Genomic DNA, 27,797 nt, shown 5'->3' with positions numbered 1-27,797 from the left:
AATGTCGAGAATAAAGATCTACGATCAGTACTAACAATGATACAATGATAGTTGGATGATCAGCCATGATCATATTGAATGGCGGTGCAGGCTCGAAGGGCCGAATGGCCTCCTCCTGCACCTACATTCTATGTTTCTATACTCCAAGAGGCTTGTTAGAAACAAGGAACTGCAGATGCTGGTTTACAAAAAAGGACACAAAGTGCTGGTATCTCCCCCGCACCGGGCGATCGGACCCCGGGTCGGGGCAGGTTGAGCCTCCTGCGGCTTGGAGCTTCCCGACATCAGTCTGTACCCGAGACTGCAAGCTCCTCGATGGAGAAATCCGCAGGCCGCAGTTGGAGCGTCGATTCCAGGCAAGGGATCGCAGGCTCCAATGGTAAGTCCATGAATCCCGCGGTGGGGCTCAAAGTCAGTCTCGAGCAAGGCCGCCAGCTCCATGATGTTAGGCCGCAGAACGACCGGAGATACAATCCAGAAAACAATTGCATCTCCGGCAAGGTATGAGATTGAAAAAAAGTTTCCCCCTCCCCCCCTCCCCCCCCCACATAAAACCAACCAGAGAACATTAACACATTGTTCAAGTAGGAACTGCAGATGCTGGAAAATCGAAGGTAGACAAAAATGCTGGAGAAACTCAGCCGGTGCAGCAGCATCTATGGAGCGAAGATGCTGCCACACCCGCTGAGTTTCTCCAGCATTTTTGTCTACCTTCAAACATTAACACATACTTTTAAAACACACTTTAAATAACAAAAAAGGCAGAGGTTGCCATCTTTTTTTTTAAGACAAAAAGCTTTAATGTATTGCTGCTAGTCGTGTGACAACAAAACTTAAATATTTTACAAATCTTTTCAATAATAAAACTAGACTTAAAAAAAACTCAGCAGCTGAAGACAGCTATTTGAAAATTAGACTTAATGTCAACTCAATTAAATTTCAATGACAACTGAAAAGGATACTGTTTTGAACAGGATACTGTACAGTACACCATATTCCAACACAGCCACATCTAAATTGTTAGCATGTTCATATTTTGGGAGACAAAAAGCCAAACAAAATATGCATCATTATCATATTCGATCCAAATTTTAAAGCACGCAGCTGTAACACTTTTTTCATGTCGAAATGCCAACTTACTGTGAAGGGTCGGTCCCCATGGCAATGTTAATGGCTTCACCAACTTTCTTCACGTTCTGCTGAGTCAACGATATGTGAAGAAACCTTGAGGGTGGTTATATTTAAACGGCTTGATTCGATTCGGACCTCTAACAAGCTGCAGAACCCTCTTCTCCCGTGGGCTGCTGTCATGAGTTTCTGTCTCCAGAGAGATATATACACATCCAGACCAAAGCTACGAGTGCTCCTCTAGTATATTTGATCCAGACACAGGCACAGACGCTGGCTGACGGCGCCACCAGGTGGAATTGGCCTTTACATAGTTAAATCAAAGAGACATGATTTGATGCATGGCCTGGACAGCTGGTAAATACAGAGTGTGTGTGTGTGTGGACACACCATGAGTTCAGGGACCTCTGCTGCCTGCAGACACTTTCTACACTGCAAGGCCGGGGAGGGGGCAAAGTCGTGGTGGATCAACGTCCACAGCATGCATTTGATGAGGTAAGTGTGGTGTGGCGGGGGCAGCGATTTGTAAAGGTGGGCTGGGCATGGGGAGGGGGGTCCCACACACTTGGCGACGGGCCCGTGTTAACGTCCCCGCTCCAGGACCGACCTGCTCGCCACCCGGGCCCGGCTTTAAAAACAGTGGCGGCCGTGTGGAGTGGGCTAGTCCCAGGCGCGACGGGCCGCAGGGAGTGGAGGACGGGGGGGGAGGAGGCGGCTGCTGGGCCCCGGGTGGAGCCCATGCCCGGGGGTGGCGTGGGGGAGTGTCCCAGGCTCTGGGTGTGAGGGGAAACTGGGCCCAGGATGGGGTGGTGTCTGGGCCCACAGGAGCCAGGGTGTGAGGGGGTGGTGTGTGCTGGGCCTCGGGCCTCAAGGAGGTGTCTTGGCCCCAAGGTGTGAGGGAGTGGTATATGCTGGGTCCCAGGGTGATGTTTGGGCCCCAGGGAGATGTCCAGGCCCCAGCCTGTGAGGAGGAGGTATGTGCCAGGCCCCTGGGTTGTGTCCTGGCACCAGGGTGTGATAGGGTGGTATGTCGCTGGGCCCCGGGAGTCCGGGCCCCAAGGTGCGATGGGGTGGTATATGTCTGGCCCCAGGGAAGATATACGGGCCCCAGGGTGGTGCCTGGGTTCCAGGGAGGGATCCCGGCCCCAGGGTGATGTCCGGGCTCCAAGGTGCGATGGGGTGGTATATGCCTGGCCCCAGGGAGATATACGTGCCCCAGGGAGGGATCCAGGCCCCAGGGTGTGATAGGGTGCTATGTCGTTGGGCCCCGGGAGTCCTGGCCCCAGGGAGATGTCCGGGCCCCAGGGTGTGAGGGAGCGGTATATGCCAGGCCCCAGGGTGGTGTCCAGGTTTCGGGGTGTGAGGGGATGGTATATGCCAGGCCCCAGGGTGGTGTCCAGGTCTCGGGGTGTGAGGGGATGGTATATGCCAGGCCCCAGGGTGGTGTCCAGGTCTCGGGGTGTGAGGGGATGGTACATGCCTGGCCCCAGGGTGGTGTCCAGGTCTCGGGGTGTGAGGGGATGGTATATGCCTGGCCCCAGGGTGGTGTCCAGGTCTCGGGGTGTGAGGGGATGGTATATGCCTGGCCCCAGGGAGATATACGGGCCCCAGGGTGGTGTCTGGGCTCCAGACCCTGGGTGTGGAGTGTGAGAGGAAAACAGGTGCTGGGCCCCGGGTGGTGACGGAGCAGGCCACATCTCCCACGTGGATGTCAGTGCCCTCAACTTCAGCAAAAGCTTCCGCTTACCGCCCACCCTCTGTCCCCCTCATCCGCTACTACTGCCACCATCACTCTGTTCCACCCCTGGCTTCACTCCCCCTGTCCCCAGCACGGTCCTGGGTTACCTCACCAACCCAATACAACTTGTCTGGCATCTGCCCCCACTGAACCCAGGCAGGCATCACACCACAGAACTGGGGCACTGTAGAAAATGGTGGCTAGGAAATTCTTAACACACCTGGGCACATGGTTTATTATTGTCACATGCACCAAGGTACACTCAAACATTTTTGTTTGCCTCCCACCCACTCAAATCAGTTATTACTATACCCGAATACCATCAAGCCAAGCACAAATACTAACGGTAGAGTGAAGAGAAAGATAGTGCAGTTAGAAATAAGGTCATAAGGAATAGGAGTAGTATTAGACCATTCGGCCCATCAAGTCTACTCTGCCATTTAATCATGCCTGATCTATCTCTCCCTCCTAACCCCATTCTCCTGCCTTCTCCCCATAACTTCTGACACCTGTACTAATCAAGAATCTCTCTATCTCTGCCTTAAAAATATCCATTGACTTGGCCTCCTCAGCCTTCTGTGGCAATGAATTCCACAGATTCTCCACCAAAGAAATTCCTCATCTCCATAAAAAGTTTATTTTTCAAATGGCAAAGAGATTCAAAAGAGTGGGGTGATTATATCAGATAACAGTAGAGATCCTCCTCAGAGAATAATTGGTTTATTATTGCCACCTGGACTGAGATACTGACTTTTGGTTTCTGCGCTTGCCACTTAAGTCAAATAGAATAGAATAGTAGAATAGAATAGTTTCTTTATTGTCATTGTAACATGAACCATGTACAACAAAATTTAAAAATGTCAGCCAGTCAGTGCACCATTCAAACATTTCTAAAAGCTAACGATACATACAAGGTAAAATATTTAAAAAAAGATAAACAACTAAAATAAATATCATGAAAATAGCACGCATAAACACGCAACCCTACATCCTTCTGTCGATTTCACAGTGTACCACAGTCCCTTAGTATGTATCGCCCCTGCGTTCCTTGGCAGCTACATTTAGTGCCTTTATAGCAGTGGGGTAAAAACTGTTTTTAAGTCTGTTTGTCCTTGTAGATCTGTACCGTCTGCCTGACGGCAACAGTTCAAACAGGGAGTGTCCGGGGTGGGAAATGTCCTTTATAATACTCTGGGATTTTTTGATGCAGCGGGAACTGTGTAAGTCCTCCAAGGTAAGGAGAGGGCAGCTGACAATCCTCTGGGCGTTGTCAATGGCCCTCTGGAGCGCTTTCCTCTGAGCCGCTGTGCAGCTGGTGTACCATACGCATACACAGTATGTTAGGATGCTCTCAATGGAGCACCGATAAAAGGACAGCAGCAGTCTCTGAGTGATGTTATTCTTCCTGAGCACCCTCAGGAAGTGCAATCTCTGCTGGACCTTTTTCAGCAGCGCAGAGGTGTTCACGCTCCACGTCAGGTCCTCCTCAATATGGATTCCCAGGAAGCGGAAATCCGCCACCCTCTCCACACAGTCACCTCTGATAATTAATGGTACCATGTCCGTTTTTACTTCCTGAAGTCTATTATTATTTCCTTTGTCTTTAAGGTGTTGAGGAGCAGGTTATTTTCTCCACACCACACTGTCAGCTGTTCCGCCTCATCCCTGTAGGCGTACTCATCCCCCCCGGAGATGAGTCCCACCACCGTAGTGTCATCCGCAAATTTGACAATGGTGTTCCTGTGGTGGGCGGGGGTGCAGTCATGTGTAGATGGTGTAGAGCAGGGGGGCTCAGCACGCAGCCCTGTGGAGAGCCGGTACTGAGGCTGAGAGCCGTGGATGTGTGATGGCCCACTCTGACTCTCTGGCTGCGACCCGACAGGAAGCTATTTATCCACATGCAGGTGGAGTGTGGAAGTCCCAAGTCCCCCAGTTTGTCCACCAGTTTGTGGGGAAGGATGGTATTAAAGGCAGAGCTGTAGTCCACAAAGAGCATCCGCACGTAGCTCCCCCGCTGCTCCAGGTGGGACAGTGCAGCATGGAGAGCTGTGGCTACAGCGTCCTCTGTAGATCTATTCGCTCTGTACGCAAACTGGTGGGGGTCAAAGCTTCGGGGCAGGAGTGATGTGATATGACCCCGGACCAGTTTTTCAAAACACTTCATCACCACTGGTGTGAGTGCGACTGGCCGGTAGTCGTTGAGGCTGGAGATGTGGGGTTTTTTGGGCAAGGGGACTATGGTTGCGGACTTCAGACAGGGTGGGACAGTGGACTGGGCCAGAGACTGGTTGAAAATCCTCGTACAGACTCCAGCCAGCTGGTCTGCGCAGTCCTTCAGCACGCGTCCAGAGACGCCGTCGGGTCCAGTAGCCTTCCTTGGATTGATGGCCCGCAGCGTGCGCCTCACCTCATGCTCCTCTATCTTGAGGGTTAGGCTGCTGTGGACCATGTGGTGTGATGTGGCTGTCTCGGGTGGCTCCACTTCAAAGCGAGCAAAGAAGAGGTTCAGCTCCTCTGCCAACGAGGCGTCACCTTCAGCAGCTCCAAGGTTGGTCTTGTAGTTGGTGAGATACTGGATCCCCTGCCACACCTGCCTGCTGTTGTTACTGTCCAGGTGGTCCTCTATCTTCCTCCTGTAGTCTGATTTGGCCTCTCTGATGCCTCTCTTCAGGTTAGCTCAGGCCGTGCTGTAAAAAGCCCTATCGCCAGACCTAAATCGTACTACAGATGGGTATAATCAAGCTAAACACAAATATAAGTGGTGGAGAAAAGAGACAAATACCAGAGTGCAGAATAAAGTTTTTTTTTCCAGAATTGTAGCAGAACAATTCTAGAGAAAATTTGGATATCACTAGTGATGCCTCCTGTCATTAAAGGCCTGTCCCACTGCACGAGGTAATTCAAGAGTTCTCCCGAGTTTTCCCCTGATTCGAACTCGGAGAATGTCCGTAGCGGGTCCTTAGGAGTTCGTGGATGTCTCGTAGCAGCTCCTACCAGTAAAAAGTAACAATTTTTTTTATCACAATTATTTTTTTACTCGTGGACATTTTTCACAGTGTTGAAAAAAAGTCACGAGTTTACCGGATTTCCCGAGTACCTACCGTTAGCATTACGAGCCGCTACGTGACATCCACGAACTCCTACGGACCCGCTACAGACATTCTCCGAGTTCGAATCAGGGGAAAACTCGGGAGAACTCTGGAATTGCCTCGTACAGTGGGACAGGCCCTTTAGATTATCAATGTTGTTTAAATTACTTTAAGTCAGGAGTGAGTGAGATAATGACTGCTGCTTTGATTTTGTTTCCCCTTCAGTGTCTGTCTTCACCGGAGAATGTGGAGTCACATTACCCTCTTTCCACATGCCTCGCACATGGAATGGGGCCGGGCCATTGCCCGAAGACTTCTCCATGGTTTGTTTGCAGTTTTCTCCGCATAATTCTTCCTCTCCAGTTAAATTTACTTCACTTGAACACAAGGAATGGGATCAGGCAAAGTCAATATAGTCCCTTGAACTGACTGCCAGTCACTGTGACCATGGAGTATCTGTAATGTACCTCCATCTGCCTGCCTTGCCATGAGGTCATAAGTGATAGGAGCAGAATTAGGCCATTCGGCCCATCAAGTCTACTCCGCCATACAATCATGGCTGATCTATCTCTCCCTTCTAACCCCATTCTCCCGCCTTCTCCCCATAACCCTTGATACCTCCTGCAATATTTTGACCAACCAAATATATTATCTGGAGATTTAAAGTTACCATGTGGCCCAGCATCAACTGTGGTTTGTGGGAGACATTTCCAAGCCAACTCCTCACTTTCCCTGTAGCTATGTTTCCTGTCTGTGCCTTTGCCTTCTGTCCTAAAACGTCACCTATCGATGTCCTCCAGAGCTGCTGCCTGGCCCGTTGAGTTATTCCAGCACTTTGTTTTTGTTCTTCTTGCAAACAAGCATCTGCAGTTCCTTGGTTCCACCCCTGAATTCTATATTTTAGTATTCTATTCAATCCTTTTTTTAACGCTTGCCTTGGCTTTCAGTATTTTGCAGTCTTTTTTCTCTCAATTCTAATTATAATAATAATCAAACATTTTATTGTCTGAAGAAGGGTCTCGACCCGAAAAGTCACTGATTCCTTCTTTCCAGAGATGCTGCCTGTCCCGCTGAGTTACTCCAGCTTTTTGTGTCTATCTTTGGTTTACACCAGCATCTGCAGTTCCTACCTACACATTTTATTGTTCAAGATGGGGCATTTTTCTCAAGGCCACTGTTCAATGTGAGTAGGTTTACAGCACAGTAAAGGGCCTGTCCCACCTAGGCGATTTATTTTAGGTAACTACAGGCGACTACGCCAGGGTGTCGCCTGTATAGTCGTGAGTAGTCTCAGTCGCCCAAAGATTCGTAGCGTCTATCTGGTCGCCGCTGGATTTTCAACATGTTGAAAAGATTTCTGAGACAGTCGGCAACAGTGGGTTTGACGCCAATGGGCGTAGCTTGACTTCTCCTGACGTAGGTGCTGTCATAGTTGTCGCCAGGTGACGTAGGTTGTCGCCGGTGATGACTTCGGTTTTTTGTTGTTGTCGTTAAAGTAATGATTCTATTTCAAATTTTACGTCGAAGGGGGGTCCAGTCGCCTAAAAATAGCCTAAGTGGGACAGGCCCTTAAATCCCTCCAGCGAATTACATTGAACACTGCCCCAATCCTGAGCAGGATGACTCTCAACAACTTTATTTAGTTTCATTGCCTGTGTAATTGTACTCTGATGTGCTTTTTCACTCTCATGCCTAATTATTTTTTAAGTTACAATACAATAGAACTTTATTTATCCCAGGAGGGAAATTGATCTGCCAACAGTCATAAAACACAAGATATATTAAACATGAAATTAAAGTGACGAGTGGAAAGGATTGGGGATGTGCAAAGGTTTGGGAAGGGACGTCAGAGTACCCCACGACAGAAAGGGGAGGAGTTGTACAGTTTGATAGCCACAGGGAAGAAGGATCTCCTGTGGCGTTCTGTGCTGCATCTTGGAGAACCAGTCTGTTGCTGAAAGTGCTCCTCAGGTTGACTAGTGTGTCATAGAGTGCGTGAGCTGCTCTGCAGTTTGAGGAGCATCCTTTCCTCCAAGACCACCTTTATCTTTATAACGTACAGGGAGAAAATTATGTGTTAAATACGAAATAGACTTGGGAGACAAAAGGAATGTGTTCAAATCCAAGACCAACCCTTGCTAGATTTGACGACCTAGACTTGACCTCTTCCCGCACTCACATGAATAAGACCTTAAAATCTCATACAGCCCTTAATTTACGTAGATTATTCTCTCGTTTCTGGATGTGCTAAAGCATTTTAAGGCGAGCAGTTTTGCTTCTTTTCACACAAAAGGCTATTTTTGGGTTATAGCTTTTGTGAATCACAAAATGGATCCTGAAAAAAATTAGAAGTCCTAGATCTATACAGCATTGAAACGGGCCCTTGTCCATGCTGACCAAGTTGGCATTTTAGGCTTCAATTCAATTCAATTCAAGTTTATTGGTCACATACTCAATTATACTGGTATAACCAGTAGTGAAATGCTTAAGTGCCTGTCCAATTGTGCATGGTTCCCCACTTACACATAACCCACATAAAATAATACCCACATATAACACATAATAAATATGTACCCCATAGATACCACATAACCCACATACAACAATACCCACATATAACACATACCCCATAAATATACCACATAACCCACATACAACAATACCCACATATAACACATACCCCATAAATATACCACATAACAAGTAGTGCTGTTACAAGCAAAGTGACAAGTGCCGTGGAACACCTGTGATGACAGCATGTTCCATCCAGTTCAGTCCCGTGTGTGTGTGTTTGATGGTAGCGAGGCGGGGCGGGGCGGGGGATTTGGGCGGGGGTGCAGGTGCTGGTGGGGAGGGTTTGGGTGTTGGGGGGCTGGGTGGGGGGGAGGGCGACACTCAGTCCTCGTTCAGCAGTCTCATGGCCTGGGGAAAGAAACTCCTCCTCATTCTCTCCGTGTTGGCCCTGAGCAGCCGGTACCGTTTCCCTGAGGGCAGCAGGGAAAACAGTCTGTTGTTGGGGTGAGTGTGGTCCTGGATAATCCTCCTGGCTCTTGACCTGCAGCGCTTGGTGTAGATGTCCTGCAGGTTGGGAAGGGTGGTTTTGATGGTCCGCTCAGCTGAGCGAACCACCCTCCTCAGAGCCAGTTGGTCCCTCTTGGTGGTGTTCCCCCTCCAGGTGATGATGCTCCCACTCAGGATGCTCTCCACAGTATGGGTGTAGAAGTTCTTGAGCACCCTGAGGGGGAGCTTGAATTCCCTCAGCTGTCTGAGATGGTAAAGACGCTGGTTGGCCTTCTTTACCAGGCTGCTGAGGTGGTGTGACCATGTCAGGTCCTGGGAGATGTGGATGCCGAGGTACCTGAAGCTCTCCACCCTCTCCACCTGGGCCCCGTTTATGCTGAGGGGGAGGAAACTCCTCTGCTGCTTCCTGGAGAAGTCCACTATGAGCTCCTTGGTCGTGGAGGTGTTCAGCTCCAGGTTATTCTCCCTACAACAGTTTGCCAGGTGGATGAATTCAGAGTGGTAGGCTGCCTCATCATTGTTTGAGATTGGGCCTACCACTGCTGTGTCATCGGCAAACTTGACTATGATGTTCGAGTCTGAGATGGCCTTGCAGTCGTGGGTGTAGAGAGAATACAGCAGAGGGCTCAGCACACAACCCTGGGGGGCCCCAGTGTTGAGGGTGAGGGAGGATGACATGTGATGGCCCACACGCACCACCTGTGGTCTGCAGGTCGGGAAATTGTGGATCCACTTGCACAGGGATGGGCACAAGTGGAGGTTGTACAATTTGGAGGCCAGCTTTGAGGGGTCTATGGTGTTAAACGCTGAGCTTGACTCGTCTGCCTGCATTTGGGTCATATCCTTCTAAACCTTTCCTATCCATATATCTGTTTAAATGCCTTCTGTAAGTTGTAATTGTTCAACTAGTAATTGTTCAGCACGTCGTAATTCTCAACTGTTAGCATTGGCATTTGAGCTTTGTGGATCATCTGTGGCCATCTCTAGATAGTGAGGGGGTGATCATAGTGGGCTTGGGAGCTGGCTTCTCTTGTGTGAGGGGAATGGTCTAAATAACACTGAACAAAATACTGTGAATGAAGAATAAATGCTTGCTGTTTGCTTGTCACAGATGGGCTTCTTAAGCTGCACCCAGAGGTGTCGAAAGCAATTGCCAGTCAGAAGGCAGTGGTGGCTTTGGAGAGTACCATCATCACACATGGCATGCCCTATCCTGAAAACCTGACGTAAGTGGATGGTGTGACAGAGACACAAAGAACTGCAGATGCTGGAATGTTGAGCAAAACACAAAGTGCTGGAGGAACTCAGCGAATCAGGCGGCATCTGTGGCGGGAATGGACAGAAGACATTTAGGGTCTGGACCCTTCTTCAGACTGATAGTTGTGGGGGGGAGAAAGCTGAAAGATAAGTGGGGGTGGGACAAAGTCTGGCAAGTGATAGGAGGATGCAGGTGATGGGGAGGGGGGGAGTAGATTGGCAGATGGGTGGAGCGAGTGACAAAGACTGGAAACGTAAAAGGATGCCAGATAAGAGGAATTAAATGTAAAGCCAAAGAGAATGATATAGGGGCACAGTGACGAGAGAAGGGGCAGGGAGGTCTTACTTAAAATTGGCAAATTCAATGATCGTACCATTCGGCTGTAAGCTGCTCGTGCAGAATACGAGGTGTTGTTCCTTCAGTTTGTGTATGGACTCACTCTGGCAATGGAGGAGGCCCAGGACTGAAAGGTTGGTATGGGGAGGGGGTTTAAAACAGTTAGCATAGGGGGATATCCCACAGGCTCTGGTGGACTGAAGTCAAGTGTTCTTCGACACAGCCACCTGGTCTATGCTTGGTTTGTGAGAAGGTACTGGATTGGGGAGTCTGAGACGACACTGGTGTTCATGAACACAGTACAACCCAAACTCTCCCACAAAGAGAATCTGCCATCTGTAAAAGCCGACTCTTGCCAAGAATTAAAACACCTTTTGTGAAATATGAACACGGATTGTTGTGGTTACGAGGTTACTGATCGGAAGGGTTTGTGCCTTGGGCTAATATCGGAAGATCATTACTTCATGATTGGCCTGAAAAATAATGATTTACAGAAAGTAATCCTACATTTCCAGTAAAGATTTTGGGAAATCCTATCTGATAAAAATGTAGTAGATGTAAGTCAGTTATTATTCTTCATCTTTCGTGTCCATCTTCTATGTTACAAATGTTAACATCGCTGTCATCGTTCGTCCTGAAAAGGACACGAGCTTCCGGCGACAATCAGTGGGAGCCATCACTTGTTGTAATAGATGATGGTGTTAGCAGAATTAGCTCAGGATACACCCAGTTTCCAGCCCCGCGACGTGGACACTTCTGCTATGGGGCTGTCAGTTATAACCTGATGGAACAGGGTGGCACAGTGGCACAGCAATACAGTTGCTGCCTTACTGCGCCAGTGACCCGGGTTCGATCCTGACCATGGGTGCTGTCTGTACGGAGTTTGCATGTTCTCCCTGTGACCGCGAGGGTTTTTCTCCGCGTGCTCTGGATTGCTCCCACATTCCAAAGACGTGCAGGTTTGTAGGTTAATTGGCTTCTGTTCAAAACCGCTGCCCTAGTGCAGGCTCATTGAAATAAACATCTACCATAGTTTTGATCCAAGGTTTCCCTGATCTGTTCCAGCACGGCTAAGGAGGTTGAACAGATAGTGATGGAGCATGGTGCAGTTCCTGCAACTGTTGGCATCGTCAAAGGCAAAGTGCACGTGGGACTGTCGGAGAGTGACCTGGAGTACCTGGCAGAGAGCAAGGAAACTGTGAAAATATCTCGCCGGGACCTTCCCTACGTCCTTAGCAAGGTGAGAGCACGGTGGCACAGCAGTGGAGTTGCTGCCTTACAGCGCTTGCAACATCCCGACTACGGGCGCTGTATGTATGGGGTTTGTACGTCCTCCCTGTGTCCACGTGGGTTTTCTCCGAGAACTTCGGTTTCCTCCCACACTCCAAAAACGTACAGGTTTGTAGGTTAATTGGCTTGGTATAAGTATAAATTGTCCCTAGGGTAGTGTTAATGTGCTGGGGTCGGTGTGGATTCGGTGGGCCGAAGGGCCTGTTTCCGAGCTGTATCTCTGAAACAAAAAAAACGAAAACTAAAAATGAATATAAATGTCTTCCATGCAGTGGTGGAAGAGCGTGTAACGGGATACAGTGAGAACGTTTGTTTGCGTACTATCCAGGCAGATCACTCTATACATGATTACAATCAAGCCCGACACAACTACAGCATGTAGTTGAAACAAAGAGAAAAATAACCAGCATGCAGAATATAGTGTTGCAATGTTACAGCTACAGAGAAAGTGCAGACTAAAAAAAACTGCAAGGGCTGCAATGAGGTGGATTGGGAGATCAGGACTACATCCTCAGCTTATGAGAGGTCCATTCAATAGCTCTCGACCGTCTCCACTTCAGCACCATTGATGCTGACTAGGGAGTGGACACCACCCTACTTCCTGGAGTCAATAACGAGCTCCTACATCTTGACGTTGAGGGAGAGGTTGGACACAAAATATTGGAGGAACTCAGGGGGACAGGCAGCATCTCTGGAGAGAAGGAATGGGTGACGTTTTGGGTCTTCAGACTGAGAGTCGGGAGAAAGGGAAACGAGATATAGATGGTGATGCCGAGAGATATCGACCAAATGAATGAAAGATATGCAATAAAAGTAAACAACGATGAAGGAAAGGCTGTTTGCTAGGCGTGAACGAGAAGCTGGTGCGACTTGGGTGGGGGAGGGATGGAGAGAGAGGGAATGCAGGGGTTACTTGAAGTTAGAGAAATAATGTGTTCTTTTGACTCCAATGTTACCAAGCTCTCTCTCTCTCTCTCTCTCCTGCATTCTGTCTCATCATTATTGGAGATCTAGCCCACTACGACAGTGTCCACTGCAAACCTGTAAGTGGAGTTCGCGCACACTTGGACTGCATGTTGTGAGTGTACAGTGAGTGTAGTAAGGGGCACTGTAGCAGCGCATTGCTGCTGAGAATTATCATGGAGGCTGTTGGCTCATATAAATGAGCAGAAGACTGTGTACTAGTCGCAAAAACATGCATAGAATAAATTTCCCAGAGTTTGTATTTTATGCCAACTGTTTTGCATCTTATTGAGTTGTTAGCATTTTAAAGCGGAGGAGGGGGACTTATTGGATTATTCTCTGTCAGGGCCTGTCTGGTGGGACGACCGTTTCGGCTACGATGGTGGCGGCCCACAAGGTCGGCATTCCTGTACTCGTGACTGGCGGCATCGGGGGAGTCCATCGCGATGGACAAAACAGTAAGAGCTTTGTGAGATCTTTCCCAAATATCCCAGGCCTGTGCTCGAGCATAATGAGAGATTAATTGGGTGAAATGTTTTGGCACAGATACAAGCTATCCAGGTGGGATAATTGTGGTGAATCTGTGGAATTCTTTGCCACAGAAGTCTATGGAGGCCGTCAGTGGATATGTTTAAGGCAGAGATGGATAGATTTTTGATTAGTACAGGTGTCAGATGGGGAGAAGGCAAGAGAATGGGGTTAGGAGGGAGAGATAAATCAGCCATGATTGAATTGCGGAGTAGACTTGATGGGCCGAATGGCCTAATTCTACTCCTATCCGAGGGCCTGGGGAGAGAGTATTACAGTACTGATGCACTCGATATAGAGAAAGTATTGCATCTGATTTATCTCAAATTAGATCCTTTAACACCACAAATTCAGATTAATAATCCATCAGAGCATTTTACAGTACAGATATCCATGTGCCTATCCTAAAGGCTCTTAAACGCTCTGATCATATCTTCATCCACCATCACCAGCATGTTCCCACCACCCTCTGTAATAAACTTGCCCTCATGTTTCTCCTTTAAACCCTGAACCTCTCACCTTACCTTCATGAATCCAGGAAAGAGGATCACAGAGGCAAGGAACTGCAGATACTGGTTTACAAAAAAACACACAAAGTGCTGGAGTAACTCAGTAGATCTGACAGCATCTTGGAACGACCCGAAACGTCACCTACTCCTTTTCTCCAGAGATGCTGCCTGTCTGGCTGAGTTACTCCGACATTTTGTGTCTATCTCTGGAGAAGATGGATAGGTGACATTTTGGGTCAGGAGCCTTCATTATGAATATACTGTAACCAACAAGAGTATGACTACCAATATAATCAGTCCAAGACATTGTTTCAAAGTACTGATATACTCAGTGATGGGGAGGGGATTACAGCATAAATCTTCATTCTGGGACAGAGTGGTAAAGTGCCAATAGACTCGGAAGGGAAGGATATCACAGTATAAGTATACTCCGTGGAGCATGTAACGGTATCTATGTATATATTTTGTGAAAGAAAATAGACACAAAATGCTGGAGTAACTCAACGGGTCAGACAGCATCTCTGGAGAACATGGATAGGTGACATTTTGGGTCAAGACCATTCTTCAGTATTAATTTATTCTTATTAATTTATTAATTCTTGTTTATACATACTGTTTGCGCTTGTTTCTTGAGACACATTAAAATTTAGGCTGGCGATGAAGTAACTGGCCGAGACCTGACAAATGCTGTTACCTCCTTATTATTTTTACAGCACTGGATATCAGTACAGATCTGACAGAGTTGGGTCGCACTCCTATGGCCGTGGTTTCAGCCGGAGTCAAATCCATCCTGGATATTGGAAGAACATTGGAATACTTGGTAATATTCCTGAAGGCACACTGTCCCATTAACACCAACTTAGAGTTCTGCTGAAGATAGACACAAAATAACTGGAGTAACTCAGCGGGACAGGCAGCATCTCTGGAGAGAAGGAATGGGTGACGTTTCAGGTCGAGACCCTTCTTCAGAGTTCTGCTGTTCTGATGGATGGATCCTGGTAAAAGTGATGTTTGTTTTAACCGTAACAGTGAATAATAACAGCACAGAAAAAATTGCAAGTATCTTTAATAAACTTCTCGAAGGTACTTTCCTCAGAGCTAGGGTTGGTAATGAAATGACATTAGGATAGTTGGGTGGTGATGGAACGTGGAAGAATACAGTTCAATCTGAAAAAGGGTCTCGAACCGAAACGTCACCCTTTCCTTCTCTCCAGAGATGCTGCCTGTCCCGCTACTCCAGTTACTCCAGCATTTTGTATCTACCTTCGATTTAAACCAGCATCTGCAGTTCTTTCCTACACAGTTCAATCTGAACCTGCCCTGGGCAGCTAGTGATGAAGGAAGAAAAAAAAGTTGCAGTAAACCAAAGAACACAAAGTGCTGGAGTAACTCAGCGGGTAAGGCAGCATCTCCTGAGAACATGGACTGGTGACGTTTCAGGTCGGGTCCCTTCTTCTTGACCTCCTCCTTGTAGTGAACCACTCACATTGTGGACAAACTAACATCCTATTTTGATTACTTTAGGAGACCAACGGGGTCTGTGTGGCCACATTTGGCCAAACGTGTGAATTCCCAGCATTCTTTCTTCCAAAAAGTGGCTTTCAATCTCCTTACAATGTCACGGATGAAGAGGAAGCAGCCAAACTTATTGGTGAGGTTTAGTTTCGAGATACAGCGTGGAAGCAGGCCCTTCGGCCCTCCAAGTCCGTGCCGACCAGTCATCCCCGCACACTTGCACTGTCCTACACACACTAGGGAAAATTTACAATTATACCAAGCCAATTAACCTACAAACCTGTACGTCATTGGAGTGTGGGAGGAAACTGGAGATCCCGGAGAAAACCCCCGTGGTCACAGGGAGAATATGCAAACTCCATATGGACAGCAGCTATAGTCAGGATCGAACCCAGGTCTCTGGCGCTGTAAGGCAGCAACTCTACCGCTGTGCCACTGTGGTGAGATGCTGTTCCTCAAATTTGCATTTGGCCTCACTCTGACAATGGAGGAGACCCAGGACAGGGAGGTCAGTGTAGGAATGGGAAGGAGAATTAAAGTGTTTGGCAACCAGGAGATCAGGCGGACTGAGCGAAGGTGTTTAGCGAAACGATCGCCCAGTCTACGTTTGGTCTCGCCGATGTATAAGAGTCCACATCTTGAACAACGGATACAGCAGATGAGGTTGGAGGAGGTGCAAGTGTCTGACCTGAAAGGACTGTCGGGATCCCTGGACAATGTCATTCTGTTTGTGGACATCTGAATGCAAAGAGAAAGATTCAAGAAATGCTTGTGTTGTCATGGCAGTGATTACATATATATGAACTTATTGATTTTGATTAAACAGTTGTTTAAATCTTTCCATTAAGACCAAAACCCGCAAACCATAGAACATATTGAACATAGAATAGTACAGGACAGGCATAGGTCATTCGACCCACAAAGTCTGTGCTGAATATGATGCCGTTAAACTAATCTCCTCTGTCGGCACCTGATCAATAATCCGTCTATTCCCTGCAAATCCATGTGCCTGGTCATGTTATTCTGCAAGTCGGCTTTCACAGACACCTTCTGAGAAATTATTGGGAGATTGAGGCTTGGAAACCATGGACTTAATGAGTTTAAAATAGTGTGTACCACGTGATATCGAATCTTAGAAACAAGGAACTGCAGATGCTGGTTTACAAATAAAGGCACAAAGTGCTGGAATAACTCAGCGGGTCTGGCAACGTCTCTTGTGAACATGATTGTTGATGTTTCGGGTCAAGATCCCTCTTCAGTCTCCAGTTTGAAGAAGGGTCCTGACCCAAAACGTCACCTATCCATGTTTTCCAGAGATGCTGCCTGACAAGCTGAGTTACTCCAGCACTCTGTGTCCTTTTATATATAATCTTTCTCTACTTTAAATCAAGAGGAGTAGATGTAATTTGTATAACTAGATAGACACAAAGTGCTGCAGTAACTCAGCAGGTCAGGCAGCTTTCTCTTGAGATCACACCTTTGGCCAAAAATGGGCCTACCAGGCCTGAGAAATTAGTGACAGGACCTGATTGGTCCTGGTTTCCCGCCACCAGCTCTTCACACCCACCCCCTACCGTCCGACTGAAGAAGTGTCCCGACTCAAAACGTTACTGTCTTTTTCACTCCAGAGATGCTGCCTGACCCACTGAGTCACTCCAGCACTTTGTGTCTACCTTTGGTATAAACCAGCATCTGCAGTTCTTTGCTTCTACGTTTCTGTAATTTGTATGCCGGTTCCCTTTGGTTATGCGGACTCAGCGATATGAAAGTGTTCCCCATTTCATCCATACCTGGTGACTGGGTCTTAATACAAGGTGGACAAATATACTCAATGTCGGGAGATGCGAATTGCTTGATATGAAGTGAAGGCTTTTGTTTTTATTTCCACAGCCAATGCCCAGGCAATTGGCCAAGACAGTGGAGTGCTGATCGCTGTCCCTATACCAGAAGATCACGCAGCATCGAGCATGGTTATTGACAATGCAATCCAGCAGGCCGTGACGGAGGCAAGGTGGGACACACAACGATGCACATGAGGAATAGTATTCTGGGTTGAAATTCCACGCTGGTTTCCCCACTTAGCTGTATAACCTGAGAGAAAGGGATACAAATGTAGATGAGCACGGTGGCGCAGCGGTAGAGTTGCTGCCTCACAGCAGCAGAGACCCGGGTTCCATCCTGACTAAGGATGCTGTCTGTACGGAGTTGGTACGTTCTCCCCGTGACCGTGTAGGTTTTCCCTTGGTGCTTGTGTGCTCCCACATTCTGAAGATATGACGGTTTGTAGGTTAATTGGCTTTAGTAAAGTTTGTAAATTGTCCCTAGGGTGTAGGATGGTGTTAGTGTACGAGAAATGTTGGTCGGTGTGGACTCTGGGCCACACAGAGAGTGGTAAATCTGTGGAATTCTCTGCCACAGAAAGTAGTTGAGGCCACAGTTCATTGGCTATATTTAAGAGGGAGTTAGAGGTGGCCCTTGTGGCTAGAGGGATCAGGGGATATGGAGAGAAGGCAGGTACGGGATACTGAGTTGGATGATCAGCCATGATCATATTGAATGGCGGTGCAGGCTCGAAGGGCCGAATGGCCTACTCCTGCACCTATTTTCTATGTTTCTATGTTTCTGCGTTATTTCTCTAAACTAAACTAAAGGTACCCGAGGACACAAGTGCTGGAGTAACTCATTGGGTCAGGCCGCATCTCTGGAGAACATAGATAGGTGGCGTTTTTGGTCGGGTCCTTTCTTGTTTCTGCAGAAATATCTGAGTACTTGTGTGAGTCATTTGTCCGCGATGTATGCAGCCAAAACCTACAGCAATCAGGACATTTATCTCCCGAGTCACAGCTCTTGGGTCTGTTGGTGAACGACAAGCCAAGTGCTGATGGGGGAAGGTGCTGATCATGCAGGGAATCGAGGATTGACCTTGAGCAAAGCATAAGGATGAGGGAGGGAGCGAGGGAGGGAGGGTGGAGATAAAGTAGTGGAGGAACTCAGCTGGTCAGGCAGCATCTGAGGTGGGGCATGGACAGGTGACGTTTCTTCAGTCTAATTTAACCCATGTCGAGGAATACACGTTGTGGGGCTGCCAGATCTTGCCAAACAACATCCCCCATCCCCCATCCCTTCAGGAAACATGTTCCCGATGTTGGGGGAGTCCAGAACCAGGGGCCACAGTATAAGAATAAGGAGTAAGCCTTTTAGAACGGAGACGAGGAAACATTTTTTCTCACAGAGAGTTGTGAGTCGGTGTAATTCTCTGCCTCAGAGGGCGGTTGAGGCAGGTTCTCTGGATGCTTTCAAGAGAGAGCTAGATAGTGCTCGTAAAAAAGAGTCATGGGATATATGGAGAAGGCTGGAACGGAGTACTGATTGGGGATGATCAGCCATGATCACATTGAATGGCAGTGCTGGCTCGAAGGGCCGAATGGCCTACTCCTGCACCTATTGTCTATTGTTCATACGTCATAGGAGAAGAATTAGCCATTCGGCCCATCAAGACTACTCTGCAGAGTAGATATACAATCATGGCTGATCTATCTTGCCCTCTCAACCCCGTTCTCCTGCCTTCACCCCATAATCCCTGACAGCCGTACTAATCACACATCCCTCGGTATCGTTCCTGACGAGAATTAAAATGGGTGGACAACCTCAGCCTATAGTTCCAGACAACTGGTACCATCGCAGCCATGATGTGAAACCCATCCAATTACTGCAATGGAGGCGACTCCCAGGATGCATCAATCTGCCACAAAGCCCAGGCATGCAAGACTCCACTTTGTATATTTCTCATTCATTGGCTTGTCCTGATTAAATGCTCATCCTGCTGGCTTTGAGAAAACTGCTGCCTCGTTGGTTGGTCAATCATAAATCAGAACGCTGGTATCTGTTTGAATTAGTGACTCGAGAGAGAAGTTATTTATAGACAATAGGTGCAGGAGTAGGCCATTCGGCCCTTCGAGCCAGCACTGCCATTCACTGTGATCATGGCTGATCATCCCCAATCAGTACCCCGTTCCTGCCTTCTCCCTATATCCGTTGACTTCGCTACCTTTAAGAGTATCTAACTCTCTCTTGAAAGCATCCAGAGAACCGGCCTCCACCGCCCTCTTGAGGCAGAGAATTCCACAGATCCACAACTCTCTGGGTGAAAAAGTTTTTCCTCTTCTCCGTTCTAAATGGCCTACCCCTTATTCTGAAACTGTGGCCCCCGGTTCTGCACTCCCCCCAACATCGGGAACATGTTTCCTGCCTCTAGCATGTCAAATCCCTTAATAATCTTATATGTTTCAATAAGATACCCTCTCATCCTTCTAAATTCCAGAGTATACAAGCCCAGCCGCTCCATTCTATCAACATATGACAGTCGCGCCATCCTGGGAATTAACCTGGTGAGGGGGGCATGAGGTTAAAGGTGCACATGTCAGACTAAGGGGGCCGCGCTTGGATTCACTGCACAGTGAGCTGCACATCTCGTAACTCTCCTTGTTTCTCCTCCACCAGGGATAAAGGCATCCGGGGCAAGGATGTAACGCCTTTCATTCTTGAACGCATTTACGAGATCACTGAAGGACTTTCCCTGGCCATCAGTATCCTTCCCATTTGAACCAATTTCCTGCACGTAGCTTGTCCTTAAACTGTGGTGCAGTGAAAAGCTTTTGTTGCACTGACTGAATCGCACGCAACAAAAGCTTTTCACTGTACCTCGGTGCACACGACAATAAACTAAACTGGGTTTATTTCAAACTGACAAGACTACAAGGACAGAGGAAGTGAGCACATCCAGAGAGGCCAATTGTAGGTTTACAAGTTTAAATGCTGCTCAAGACCTCTGCAGACAGCTGAGGGGAGTAGAGGTGGTACCGAAAACTCATCAGATCAAAGCACAATGAATTTAAACACGTTCTTTCCCCCTGGTGAAAACCTGTGTGGAGTTTGGTCATGGTAACCACGTGGGTTTACTCCAGGCGCTCTGGTTTCCAGCGGGTGCTCTGGTTTTCTCCCACATCCCAAAGACGTGTGGATCTGTAGGTTAATTGGCCCTCTATAAATTGTCCCGAGTGCGTAGGGAGTGGATATAAAAAGCGGGATAACTGAACGGGCGATCGATAGGTGGTGTGGATTCGGTGGGCCGAGTTTAGATTTCCTTGGTTCCACTTTTTAATCCTTAACTCCAACGAAGACATTGCTCTCATCAAGAACAATGCGAGGGTGGGCAGTCGGATAGCACGTGTACTAGCCAGGCAGAAAGCACCCAATTACAATCCCTCATCACAACTCTTTATTGAAAAGGCCGGGGCTCCTGCTAAGCCAGTGAGTGACATTCATCATCTTTGGTTCTAATTGTGCATGTACCACACTGTGGCGAATACCATCAAATCATGGTCTGGTCTGCGTGATGGACTGGGCTACATCCACAACTCTCTGCAGTTTCTTGCAGTCTTTAGCAGAACTGTTGCTAAAACAAGCTATGATGCATCGTGACAGGATGCTTTCTACAGTGAAGTTGGTAAGTGCTGGTTTTGACGCGAGCTTCCTATTCTGCCAGTCCCACCCATCCAGGGATCTCCAAAATTGGCAGCAACACTTTTGTCTCTTTGAGTTAAGTAAACTTGAAGGGGGGGAATTAAGCATTTTTTCCTGTCTTCATAGAGAGAACAAAAAAACCTTAAAACGTGTGAGGTTCTGGGGTGGTTTATGCCGCTAATTTGGTATTGATTCGTGGTATTGCAACAAAACATTTTATGTCACATATAAATGTCAAAAACAGCAGTATAGAAAATACAGCTGTTATCAAACCAAGATCAAATTATTTTTATTTCCTGAATCAATCAATGACATTTAACCCATCTGCTCACCATTTTGTATTTTCTGCTTCCACAGGTGGTTATTGGCGGTTGCAATATAGATTTCATTGTAAAGTTGGAAGAAAGTGAAATGATGGTATGTTAACATGACAGTAAAATTGTATTAACGTTGAACAAACGGACCATGCTATAGTTGGATAAGACAATAGACAATAGGTGCAGGAGTAGGCCATTCGGCCCTTCGAGCCAGCACCGCCATTCAAAGTGATCATGGCTGATCATCCCCAATCAGTTCCCCGTCCCTGCCTTCTCCCCATATCCCCTGACTCCGCTATCTTTAAGAGCCCTATCTAGCTCTCTCTTGAAAGTATCCAGAGAACCTGCCTCCACCGCCCTCTGAGGCAGAGAATTCCACAGAAGGATTGAGACCCTTCTTCAGACTGAGAGTCAGGGCAGAGGGCAACAAGAGATATAGATGGTAAATAGAACAGTGTATTTTGAGTGATAAATATTGGCCACTTCACTCAAAGTACACTGCTGGTGGATTATCAATTTATTTTCTGATAGTGACCATATATTTAAGAACTTCATTTGGCTATAAGCCATGATGAAAAAATGCTAGTTAAATGCTATTTGTTTCTATCTTGTCTTTATTGTCACTCTAAAGAGAATAAGCAATAACACAACATTGAGATGACACCCTGCCCCGTATCCAGTGAGACTGTCCTGTTCCCCATATCACTGTGGGACTGTGATATCCTCTGCTCTTTGATGAGCAATCAACCGAATGATTTGCTTCTGATACAGACACAAAATGCTGGGGTAACTCAGCGGGTCAGGGAGCATCTATGGAAAGGCCCGACCCAAAATGTCTCGACCCGAAACGCCACCCATTTCATTTCTCCAAAGATGCTGCCTGACCCGTGTTACTCCAGCAATTTTGTGTCAGTCTGTGGTGCAAACCAGCACCAGCATCTGCAGTTCCTTCCTGCAAATGATTGACTTCTGCTTGTTTTCGGGATTCGTCTACAAAGCCTCAGCTCGGGTAGTGTTGGTGCAGACTTTGTGATGAGGTTGGGGAGCGGTGTGAGAGTTTAGATTAGAGAGACAGCGCGGAAACAGGCCCTTCGGCCCACTGAGTCCGCACGAACCGGCGATCCCCGCACACTACCCTACACACACTAGGGACAATTTACACTTATACCAAGCCAATTAACCTACAAACCTGTACATCTTTGGAGTGTGGGAGGAAACCTAAGATCTCGGAGAAAACCCACGCAGGTCACGGGGAGAAGGTACAAACTCCATACAGACAGCACCTGTAGTCGGGATCGAACCCGGGTCTCTGGAGCCTGTAAGGCAGCAACTCTACTGCTGCGCCTCCATGCCACCAGCGTGCACAGACCACTGCCCCAGGGCGAGTTGTCCCCCATGGAGCAAGAGATTGGTGTGACCTTTGTAAACATGTCTGTGTTTCTCCCTTGTAGTTGGGTGGACCCACTAACAGCAGCAACATGCGTCAGTCGATCGGGGGAGTTGGCAGAAACCTGGCTGGTATGTGGTCATAGAGGACTGGGAGCAATGAGACACACACACACACAACTCACAGAAAGCAGCATGTCTGATGTACACAGGGATCTTGGGGTCAAGTCCACAACACCCTGAAAGTGGCAACACAAGTCGACAGATTGGTAATGACTTCATTGGTCGGGGTATGAGTACAAGAGTCAGGAAGTCATGACGCAGCTTTAACTGCCATTGGCCAGGCCACATTTGGAGTATTGCATGCAGTTCTGGGTGCCCCATCACAGGAAAGATGTGGAGGCTTTGGAGAGGGTGCAGGTTTATTAGGGGGCATTGACTACAGGGAGAGGTTGGGCAGACTTGGATTAGAAACATAGAAAATAGGTGCAGGAGTAGGCCATTCGGCCCTTCGAGCCTGCACCGCCATTCAATATGATCATGGCTGATCATCCAACTCAGTATCCTGTACCTGCCTTCCCTCCATACCCCTTGATCCCTTTAACCACAAGGGCCACATCTAACTCCCTCTTAAATATAGCCAATGAACTGGCCTTAACTACATTCTGTGGCAGAGAATTCCACAGATTCACCACTCTCTGTGTGAAATTTTTTTTTCTCATCTCGGTCCTAAAAGACTTCCCTCTTATCCTTAAACTGTGACCCCTAGTTCTGGACTTCACCAACATCGGGAACAATCTTCCTGCATCTAGCCTGTCCAACCCCTTAAGAATTTTGTAAGTTTCTATAAGATCCCCCCTCAATCTTCTAAATTCTAGCGAGTACAAGCCGAGTCTATCCAGTCTTTCTTCATATGAAAGTCCTGCCATCCCAGGAATCAGTCTGGTGAACCTTCTCTGTACTCACTCTATGGCAAGTGTGGATTGTTTTCTCTGGAACGATGGAGCTTGAGGGGAGACCTGATAGAAGTATATAAACTCATGAGAGGGTTAGATGGGGTGGAAATGTCAAATACCTGAGGCCAGAGCTTGAAGTGAGAGGGGAAACGTTTAAAGGAGAAGCCTGGGCAAGTTTTATTTATACAGACGGTGGTGAGAGCCTGGTGTTGGTGCTGGAGGCAGATATGATCAGAGAGTTTAAAAGGCTTTGGGATAGGGACATGGATACACAGGGAACGGAGAGATATTGGTGATATGCAGGCAGATAGAGTTGGTCTTGGAATCATGTCCAGCACAGACACTGTGGGCCGAAGGGCCAGTTCTTGTGCTGCATTGTTCTTGGGCTATATATAGATAATATACCACATGTAATGTTTCAGCGTGGGGGTTAGGAATGCTGTACATTTACACGGGTGTGTGCGTGTTCATCTCTTCTCCAGAATGCCTCAGCCGCCTGGGCATGAACCCGCTGTTCATCTCCGCCGTCGGGGCGGACAGAAGCGGAGACGCAACTCTACGCTACTGCTGCCACATGGTAGGCCATTGCCTTACGTACATAGCTCAAAGTAAGCATCCTCTGTCAATGTACGGCGCCAATAATCTGACTGTGCGGGGTTGTCTTTTAGATGGAAAGTATCCTGTTTGTTAACCTATACCTTCTGCTTCACTTGTTGTTGGGCAAGACTCCACTGAGAAACTGGGCGGACAGTGGATTGAAACCACCAGCAGGTGGCGTGAAAGCACAGTGTTGTCGTGTGTGTGTGTGTGGCGGTCTGTGTGTGTGTGTCTGTGTGTGTGTGGCGGTCTGTGTGTGTGTACTGTAGTGTTGTGTGTATAGTGTAGTGTTGTGGTCTGTGTGTACTGTATGTGGTGTGTGTACTGTATGTGGTGTGTGTGTGTGTGTGTACTGTATGTGGTGTGGTGTTAATCTACAGAAGGTTGACGGACTCAGCCTGTTTCTATGTTGTATGAAATAAACGCAAATCTTCCCTGCCACAGAGGGCAGTGGAGGCCAAGTCACTGGATGGATTTAAGAGAGAGTTAGAGAGAGTTCTAGGGGCTAGTGGAGTCAAGGGATATGGGGAGAAGGCAGGCACGGGTTATTGATAGGGGACGATCAGCCATGATCACAATGAATGGCGGTGCTGCCTCGAAGGGCCGAATGGCCTCCTGCACCTATTTTCTATGTTTCTAAATTTCTATGTCCATAGCGTGCAGGATTGTGATGGCATCTGTGGTGAACGCTGGTCGGTGTGGACTTGGTGGGATGTAGGGCCTGTTTGTACGCTGTATGTCTAAACTAAACTACACTAAGAAGGGAGTCGTGTGGCTGTTCCTGAGATAATTTATTTACCATTGTATTTAAAACCAGACTATTGCATAATGTACATCATGCAGTCACTGTGTGTGGCACGTTGCTAACGACCTGGTTGTAAACTTCACTGAGCCGTGGGGCATCGGGGACAAGTGAATAACTGCCCAATCTCTCCCTCGGAGTTGATCAGTGATGGTCGCCTGGCCACTGGTATCTCTGGTGGCCCGTTGTAACCATGGTCTGTATAATAGCAATGTACACGACTATAGAATAATGTGTAGGAAGGAACTGCAGATGCTGAAACTGAAGATAAACACAAAAAGCTGGATTAACTCAGCGGGTCAGGCAGCATCTCTGGAGAGAAGGAATGGGTGACGTTACACAATGGCGAGACGTGCTATTGTTCACCTCCCCTCCTACAATAGAATGACATCAGGAAACATTGGCTACAAGTGCGACCAATTGCCCAGCGATGTGACCCTCATTCACACGGTGCTGTCTGAGACCCCAGCCCCGTCCATCCATCACCCACTGAAGCTGCACCCTCCCCGTGCACCCTCTCTACCCCACGCTTCACCCAGTGTGTCTTCACCATGATTCACTCCCCAAGAGGCACAGCGGAGGGGTTTGTGACAGGCCACTTGTGCCCACTGCCCACGGTGCCAGCTCTGTGTTACTGCCCAACGTCCAAGGTGCTGTTGAAGTTAGCCACAGGGGAGCACTTCCCAAAGCAGGCTTTGCCCGCCGGTGGCAATGTGCCAGACTGCTGCCGGCTCTGTTTGTAGAGAGGTGTCAGACTGCTCTTTGATTAAGGAATTGCCTGCTTTTGCAGGACACCAGTGGGGTGGCGATGTTACGGGAGCAGCGCACAGCCATGTACTGTGCAGTGATCGCTCGCTCGGGGGAGCTCAACCTGGGGCTCGGAGACATGAGCATTCACCTGCAGATCACGCCGCAGTATGTAAGCAAACTCGCACGCCTCGCTCCCACCGCAACCCCTTCCCATGCGACCGCACACTGCAACCTGTAGATCACAGCGCAGTATGTGAGCAAAACCTGCACCCCTTCATTCTCACTGCAACCAAACACTGCAACCTGACTCTTCAGCTGCTTATGCAGATAGAAAGAGAGGTGGGGTGTAAGGGACGTTTGTGTAGGCATGTGGACACGCAGGGAATGGATGACGAAGGGAGGGATGTGGACCACATGCAGGCAGAGAAGAGTTGGTCTTGGCATGGTATTCACCACAGACATTGTGGGCCGAAGGGCCTGTTCTCTTGCTGTACTGTTCTATGTAAATAATCGACCGAAGTGAGCGCTTAGTTACTGACACATATATGGTGTGTGTTGCTGACCTGTGGAAGTTTAACAGCGGGTCAGGCAGCATCTGGCAAGGGACACACAAAGTGCCGGAGTAGCTCAGAGGATCAGGTAGCATTTCTGGAGAACATGGATAGGTAGGTGATGTTTCAGGTTGAGATCGTGCTTCAGACGGATGGAGCAGGGGAGAGAAAGCTGGAAGAGAGAGGTAGTGGTGGGTGAAAGGCTGGCAAGTGACATGTGGATACAGGTGAGGAGGGGGGGGGGGGGTAGGTGAAGAGGCTAGAGGTGCCAGAGACGAGGGTGTCAGACAGGGAGATGATACATGCAGGAGTAACATGTAAAGCTGGAGGGAGGGATATAGGGGAGAGAACGTGTGTAGGAAAGAGGTGCAGATGCTGGGTTGAATTGAAGATAGACACAAAATGCTGGAGTAACTCAGCGGGACAGGCAGCATCTCTGGAGAGAAGGAATGGGTGACGTTTCTGGTGGAGACCCTGCTGTGTTTACATATTCTGTTGTGCTACTGCTGCTTCAGAATGTCATTGTTCTACCTGGGACATGTGGCAATAAAACGCTCTTGACCCTCGAGGGGCAACGAGAGGGGAGATGAAGGGGAAATGGGAATCTCCAAAATGGGAGATGAGAGTGGGAAAGGGGTGAAGGAGCGGGGTGGGAGATGGCGGAAGATACTGTGTACGGGGCAGGAGCAAGGGATAGAGAGGGGGGAAGGGGGGGGGGGGGGCGGAGGGAGGAACGGGAATACTTGAAATTGGAGAATTTCAATTCAAACATTGAATGCTGCAATTTCCTGTGTCTCCAGCCTTGTTCTTGCTTGACTCTGTGCAATGAGGTATGTTCAGTGAAGCTGAAAGTTATGATGAGGGTATGTGGCGTGATTCACATTGTTGCCACCAGCGGGGTGAGGTTAAAACCAGGAGCAGTGGGTGAGCTGTGGGCTTGGCCCCGTGATCCAGCCCGTATCAGGTGGGACTAAGAATCAAGATTCAAGAACCAAGATTCAAGAGAGTTTATTGTCATGTGTCCCTGATAGGACAATGAAATTCTTGCTTTGCTTCAGCACAACAGAACATAGTAGGCATTGACTACAAAACAGATCAGTGTGTCCATATACCATGATGTAAATATATACACACATGAATAAATAAACTGATAAAACGCAAATGACAGATAATGGGCTATTAATGTTCAGAGTTTTGTCCGAGCCAGGTTTAATAGCCTGATGGCTGTGGGGAAGTAGCTATTCCTGAACCTGGTCGTTGCAGTCTGCAAGCTAAAATGCTTGATGTGAGATTCCGATCCTTTCACCTTTCCCGCGGGGAGCCCCCCCCTCGACGTGATTCTTTCTCTCTGTACATCTCGGCTGCTTGTCATTTGTTAGGTTTCCAGGTTTGAAGAGCAGATCCGATCAGCCTCCGTGATCTGTCTGGATGGGAACATTCCCGCACCGACCATCAATTACGTCTGCAGTTTTGCCAAAGAGCACGGCATTCCAGGTAACGGACTGCGTCGGGCAGCGGTCCGCGTGTCGGGATAACGAAC

The 27,797-nt window shown here is 48.1% G+C and overlaps 1 protein-coding gene across 2 annotated transcripts in view; it reads left to right on the top strand.

Moving 5' to 3' along the window:
- Positions 1–1,194: 1,194 nt before the first annotated feature.
- LOC116983722 overlaps positions 1,195–27,797 on the top strand; it is a 41,890-nt gene continuing 15,287 nt past the window's right edge. Inside the window, exons 1-15 of one of the 2 annotated variants that reach the window (XM_033037496.1) lie at positions 1,195–1,623; positions 6,181–6,278; positions 10,088–10,202; positions 11,636–11,810; positions 13,170–13,281; positions 14,574–14,680; positions 15,385–15,511; positions 17,266–17,386; positions 19,876–19,961; positions 20,555–20,685; positions 21,256–21,315; positions 22,667–22,733; positions 24,040–24,134; positions 25,747–25,875; positions 27,637–27,751. In XM_033037496.1, the coding sequence (XP_032893387.1) occupies positions 1,520–1,623; positions 6,181–6,278; positions 10,088–10,202; positions 11,636–11,810; positions 13,170–13,281; positions 14,574–14,680; positions 15,385–15,511; positions 17,266–17,386; positions 19,876–19,961; positions 20,555–20,685; positions 21,256–21,315; positions 22,667–22,733; positions 24,040–24,134; positions 25,747–25,875; positions 27,637–27,751 (1,642 nt within the window). In that variant the 5' untranslated portion in view covers positions 1,195–1,519. The remainder of the gene's footprint in view (positions 1,624–6,180; positions 6,279–10,087; positions 10,203–11,635; positions 11,811–13,169; positions 13,282–14,573; positions 14,681–15,384; positions 15,512–17,265; positions 17,387–19,875; positions 19,962–20,554; positions 20,686–21,255; positions 21,316–22,666; positions 22,734–24,039; positions 24,135–25,746; positions 25,876–27,636; positions 27,752–27,797) is intronic. The other variant, XM_033037497.1, reaches the window with a different exon arrangement.

Source organism: Amblyraja radiata, chromosome 19 (assembly GCF_010909765.2).
Source record: "Amblyraja radiata isolate CabotCenter1 chromosome 19, sAmbRad1.1.pri, whole genome shotgun sequence".
NCBI lineage: Eukaryota > Metazoa > Chordata > Chondrichthyes > Rajiformes > Rajidae > Amblyraja > Amblyraja radiata.
Note: the sequence above shows the minus strand (reverse complement) of the source record. Positions and strands in the feature narration are given on the sequence as shown.